Source organism: Paroedura picta, chromosome 4, assembly GCF_049243985.1.
Source record: "Paroedura picta isolate Pp20150507F chromosome 4, Ppicta_v3.0, whole genome shotgun sequence".
Classification (NCBI taxonomy): domain Eukaryota; kingdom Metazoa; phylum Chordata; class Lepidosauria; order Squamata; family Gekkonidae; genus Paroedura; species Paroedura picta.
The window spans coordinates 107,535,013-107,541,064 of record NC_135372.1 but is presented as its reverse complement, the minus strand read 5'-3'; the positions used below and the strand labels follow the sequence as shown (position 1 = coordinate 107,541,064).

The following is a 6,052-nucleotide window of genomic DNA, read 5'->3' as shown; positions in this document are numbered from 1 at the left end:
CGTATTACGGAGCTACTATATTTTAAGTTGCTATTTTACATTACATAAAAGGGAAAAAAATCTTGTTCTAGGAAACAACTTCTAGGAAGAAGACTCGTATCATCATATTACATCACATACCACATGCAATACTGTACATCAGGGGTCCCCAACCTGAGAACCTGCAGGCTGCATGGAGCCCGACCTCTGTGTAGCCCTCCAACCAGCTTGTCTGCTTCTATCACCCTCAGACCCCTACTGTTCTTCCTACCTCAAGAGGCGCCATCTACATCTGTTCATCCTGTCCTTTTCTTGCAAAAAAGACAATAGCAACATTGTTTATTTGGGCCTCCATGGTTCCTTCTATTTACTATTGATCTAAATAAGTAGGCTAATCATTGTGTTACATTTTGGTTTAAGGTGTAGCCCTCTTTAGGCACTGGGCATGCTAATGCGCACCCTATGTGCCAAAAGGTTGGGGACCCCTGCTCTACATGTTTTCCAAAATATATACAGTTGAAAAATCAGTTATTTCTTTCCAACTGATTTCACTGATCAATATAGACTAAAATTGGACTCAACTTTCTTCTAAAATCTCATGTCTGTTGTGCATCAAGTTTTGCCATTATCACACCTTTGGTCATTTTGTCTGACCAGTCTGCAAGATCTGGTGAAGTCCCCCCCCCCCATTTTGATACATTTGTTACCATATACTTAAGCTCATTGTACATTCTAATATTTGGGACCATATTTAATAATATACGTTTTGAATCTTATATACATTTGATTTTAAGTATCTTTTTCATTTCCTCACAAATCCAGTATTTCCTTGATTTCTGACATGACTACTACATGTGGCAAAAAGATGCATTTATATCCAGGCATGTGCAGCATTTCCCATTATAAATCTTAGTAGCTTTTCCTATATCTTTAGAAACAACATATCATCTTAAAAATATTTTATTCCAGTTTTCTTTTAACATGGCATTAAGTACACTTCAGCTCTTGACCCACAATGCATCCCTCACAGCAGGCGAGAGAGACTATCCCAAATGGAAAAGTCATTCCTTGATGCTTGCTTCCCCCCCCCTTGCCCTCCTCCCAAGCAGTGCTGCACCTCTCTAAGGAGCCCCTGGATGTTTCTAGCATATTCATTATCAGTATTTATAGGCCTCATCATGCCAAAAAACGACCTGAGAGACCAGCCTTAGTCTTCTGTTTGCTTCCTTAGTAGGCAAAGGGCCAATGTTGCACCAGCTGCTCCTATAATATGCACATCTCTCTGGAGCTGGTGAACAATAGTTGCTACTTGTACCATTCACAGCTCCTCAACAAGAATAATAAATGATGCAATGGCAATAAATGAGATTCTTCAGCCAGTGGAGATGATGCAACTTCAGCAGTTCCACTTGGTGTGGACTTTTTTTTTAACTGAACTGGTAGTTTTTATAGCAACATGAATTGATAAAGAATTTCACCCATGCTTGTCAGGCTGCATTTAGGTCACGTATTAATCATGACTCCAGTAGTCTACATTGTAGGTTGCTGGAGGAGCAGCATATAACTTTTCTAAAGCTCCATACCCTTCCATCATTCTGAGGTAAACTCCATGCAAAGCAGATGATCCACCACTGACTCACAGCCTCACTCCTCTCAAAGTTACATTTCTAGCCCCCTTTCTTGTGAAGATATTCCCTCTTCCTCCTATCTCAAGGGGAAAGGATAGACACTTACTCCCCCCTCCCCTCCCCTCCCCTCCCCTTTAAATGAAAGCTTGGAATTTAGAGAATCTGCTTAAACTATCAATACCAAAGATACAAAATGGGGTACATGTGTACTGTTGCTATACAAAAGAGGAGAATCTACTGTGTAATGACCATTACACAATATATAGGTTTATCCAATGCTGTATGAGAAAATATAATGCTGCAATTCTACAAGTGTTGTATAACCATAGGGATGCCACTGGAAATCCAAAATCCACATTAACAAGTAAAGCTTGTGTTTTGCTTACAACTACTTTGCAGAGACATCACCCTGCCAACAAAAGTGCGTCTAGTCAAGGTTATGGTCTTCCCAGTTGCATTGTATGACTGCGAAAGTTGGACCATAAGGAAGGCCGAGTGTCAAAGAATTGTGGCTTTTGAACTGTGGTGCTAGAGAAAACTAAAGAGATCTCTAGACACTTGTGCAGTGCAGGGATCCAGTAAGACAGCAGTTGCAAGCAAAATGCAGGCTTTATGGGTTCTTATTTGGATTTCTAGTAGCAGTCCTACAGTTTTACAACACTCTTGAATGATTGCAATGTTGTTTTTTTAAAGTATTATAATTACAACATTATATCAATATTTTACTGTCTTAACTGTAACTCCCCCAGGGAGGTGGCAAAAACTAAAGGCACAAAAACACCTGTCGAAATCAAGATAAACCAAAATGTTCTACAGCCAAATTAACGGTGGGGGGTGGGGGGATGCTGAAAAGGACCTAGTCCAGTGATGGTGGACCTTTTAGAGACCAAGTGCCCAAATCCCACTTATTTATCACAAAGAGGCCAGCCAGTGGTGTGTGGCATCTCTGGCAGGGTCTGGCCTGGCTCTGCTCTCCCTGGACTCAGTTCCGTTCAGCCTTTCTGCTCCCACTGAGTGACACGAGCCAGCTAATTGCTTCCCGGACTCGGGAACATGTGGGAAGAGGTAGGATGAAAATGTGCCAAATAAGGCGAATGCCACAAAACTTAGCAAAGTATAACCAAGTGAGCTAGTTTTAAGCAACAGGTAGATTCATGTTATAAGATTAATAACAGCAGCATGTCCTAATTCAGTGCTAAAAATCCTGGCAATAGCGCATTAAATAATGGTGGACAATGCTGTTAAACAAGAATGTACAGAAGATGAACGTGGTTATGTTTGAAACAGCAATAATGTGTAGTTGCTTAAAATTTCTTACTGGTAGGGCTAATTAAGTTTTTATCAACAATGCAAGTAAATATGTCAGATTATCTGGTTCGAACACACAAAACTGCCTGATGCTGAATCAAACATTTGGCCCCTTAGAGTCAGCATTGTCTACTCAGACTGGCAGCAGTTCTCCAGGGTCTCAGACGCCTTTCACATCACAGACTACCTGATCCTTTTAGCTGGACATGCCAGGGACTGAGCCTGGAATCTCCTGCATATTATGCTTTACTTTCATTAGCTGCCTTGAGCAGGTCTGGGAGGCAGCAAGCACATTTTTAAAATGTGCCTGGACTACAGTATCCAGAAAACTCTTCATTTAGATTGAACTGTACCTGCTCCAGCTTTCCCCAGGCAGGAGACAGGGAGCATGTTCATTTCATCCCCCTCATTACTAGATCCTTGAGTCCTGTTGGCTTTAGATACAGCAGGTCTTTGGGGGCAAGAGATAATATGCTCCTGGCTGGTTCACCAGTGTGACTATCACATGCATGATTTGCAGACCATTTACTCACTCCCCCCTTGTCTAACTTGTCACAGCAACCAGATGACAACAGACTGTTGTTGCATTTCCCAGTTCAGATTGGGTTTGATAACTAGTTAAGAGTACAATGTATTTTGTTTAGATTTTGATCAGTGATGAGCTTTTAAACCATCAACAATGTTTTCCCAATTCAACCGTGGAAGACCCGTTATACCAATAGTTGCAGAATTCTTCAAGATTATAAGCAATGTACAGAATAGCATTAAAAAGCTATAGGGGCGGCACTCCTTGAAAGTTTCCTAGGTTAGGGAGCTGGATCAAGTACACCTCATCCTCCCACCATCACATCCCCTCCCCATCATGCCTTTTTCACTACTGCAACAGAAGGAGATGGGAAAGAACACGGCAGAGGCATATTATGATTCTAATGATACAGTGATCATTTCATCTTGGAAACTTTAATGAAAATTCAGTACAAAAGAGTTGATAAAATCACATTGGAAAAGTGGAAAATAAGCTTTTTTTTTTTTTAATGCAATTCAAGGTAAACAATTAATGCCAGTTAGAAATCTAGTAAAAAAAGTATCTGCATCATTTCAGCCACAGTTTGACAAATTAATAGAGGATGAGGAAGTGGTATCCCTGCACTCCACACCACTCCTCAGTCCATTTCGTCATTTCTGTTCGCTTGGACAATCTAGCACTTTTGCAACACACAGAAAAGCAGAGAAGAAGTGCAGAAGAGTGCCTCACTAAGCTGAAGAAAAATAGAACATAGACTGCACAAAGGATTCCCCATTACATAATTGGGATGTTCTTGGAAATGTGGGCAGGGTTCCTGCTTCAGTCTCTGAGAAGACAATAGGTGAGATGTTCAGACATGATTTCTTGGACTGCCGCCTGCATCACAATCTATTTGAGCAGCAGAAAGAAAAGTGATCCAGCTGGAAAAGTAGAGGGCAGCAGTGATGCACAGAGCCTCATTGCTCACATCTCCATTCTGGCTCTACTTGTTGCTGAACGTGACTCTCAGCTAAGTTGCGACCTGCCAAAGAAGGGGGGGGGGAGTGAGGGACGAAGGAAGAGACAAGGGATCCTTGTTTGCCACTGTCAAGTACCATTTGACTCACTGACGGGATGCTTCACAAGAGAGGAAAGCTGATGCTGTCTGGCCTCCTGTGCAGCATTGTGAAAATTGCATTGGTAATGCTGGAAGATCATTCTGTTGCTCCAGCACTATGGGTGTGCATTCAGCTAAACTGAGCTAAAAGAAGACCTGAAATATAACTCACCAGTATTTTAGGGTATTACATAAGACAATTACAGATTATCTGATCTGTTGGTTGCCAATATAATGGAGCCCAAGTATTTTATTCAGGGATATTCAGCTATATTGATCAGCTTATATTTTCCATCCAACAGGAACCTGCTCACACTAGGCTGTTTTGCAATTCTGTAAAAAAGCTATTCAAAATAAATGGCATGCTGCACTAGATGAACCTTTGGTCTAATCATGCAAGCCTTCTCTTAGGTCTCCTGACACACTCCCCCTACAGTGAAAATTATTATACACCAAAGAGATGACTGGGGTCCAAAACATGTCTCAGAGTCACTTTAGGCCAGGCTTTCTCAACTGTCAACTTTCTTCACTGTTCTGGGAGGATTTCCTGAATAAGCGTGAGTTAATGTTGAGAAAGGCTGCTGTTGGAACTTACCCGCTGGCTGCCTATTGAGGCTAAGGGAATTAAGCTCTGCTGCCAGAATTTCATCCTCGTTCTCTCCACCCTCACATGGGTATCCTCGGTATGCGCCATTATCCCTGCAGTACTTGAGAAACCTGGAAGCACAAGCAAAAAACTGCTGTTAGTATTTAAACATCCTCAGCCACAGGAGTGAAAAAGTGGACAGAATTGTTGCATGGTTAACAATGACGGAGGAACACCACCCTTTTCAACTCAAAGAGAAAGGACAGCTAACACAGCAGCAATCAACAACAGGTTAAGACAAGGAAAACAACAGACTAAGCCGAGTACTCCAAAAAATAATTCTTCACAAAAAACTGTACAGCTGCTGCAAAACTGCTGTTTGTTTGAGGCCGGGTGGTGGCCCGGGGGCCACTCTCTCTGGTGGAGGGGGGGGGGAGGCCAGTACTACACTGGCCTGGTTCCCCAGATTGTTCCACCCTATGCCCAATAATCCCTTCTGCCCATCCAGTGGGCCTGTATGGGAATAGTTTTTTCTTAATCGCCATCATTATGACTGAGTCATTGTTTATGGGGTTTTAATGGTTTTAATGTACCGTATTTGTATTAAAACACTGTGAACCGCCGTGAGCCGGTTTCCGAGAGCGGCAATCATACAAATTGAATGCAGTAGTAGTAGTAGTAGTAGTAGTAGTAGTAGTAGTAGTAATAATAATAATAAACTCCCAAGTGGCAGATTACCCAAAGGCTTTAGAGAATAAACATGTCTTCATCTAATGTTTTAAAAAAGGAATAGAATAACCTTTTCAGTCAAAGAGCTGAAAATGCATGTATCTGTGAAGATGTTGATGTGCCACTAAAAGGTTGTGCGACAAGGGTCACACTGGGCTGAAAACAGCAGGAGCAGGTCCAGCCCCAACAATGCTGCCCCC

The 6,052-nt window shown here is 41.9% G+C and overlaps 1 protein-coding gene across 2 annotated transcripts in view; it reads right to left on the bottom strand.

The window, feature by feature from the left end:
- Positions 1 to 3,833: 3,833 nt before the first annotated feature.
- The window catches only part of MOV10 (Mov10 RNA helicase), a 42,403-nt gene continuing 40,184 nt past the window's right edge, over positions 3,834 to 6,052 (bottom strand). For both annotated transcript variants that reach the window (XM_077334913.1, XM_077334914.1), the window contains exons 21-22: positions 5,133 to 5,254; positions 3,834 to 4,462 (exon numbers count right to left, since the gene is read on the bottom strand). In XM_077334913.1, coding sequence (XP_077191028.1) covers positions 4,398 to 4,462; positions 5,133 to 5,254 — 187 coding nt within the window. In that variant the 3' untranslated portion in view covers positions 3,834 to 4,397. The remainder of the gene's footprint in view (positions 4,463 to 5,132; positions 5,255 to 6,052) is intronic.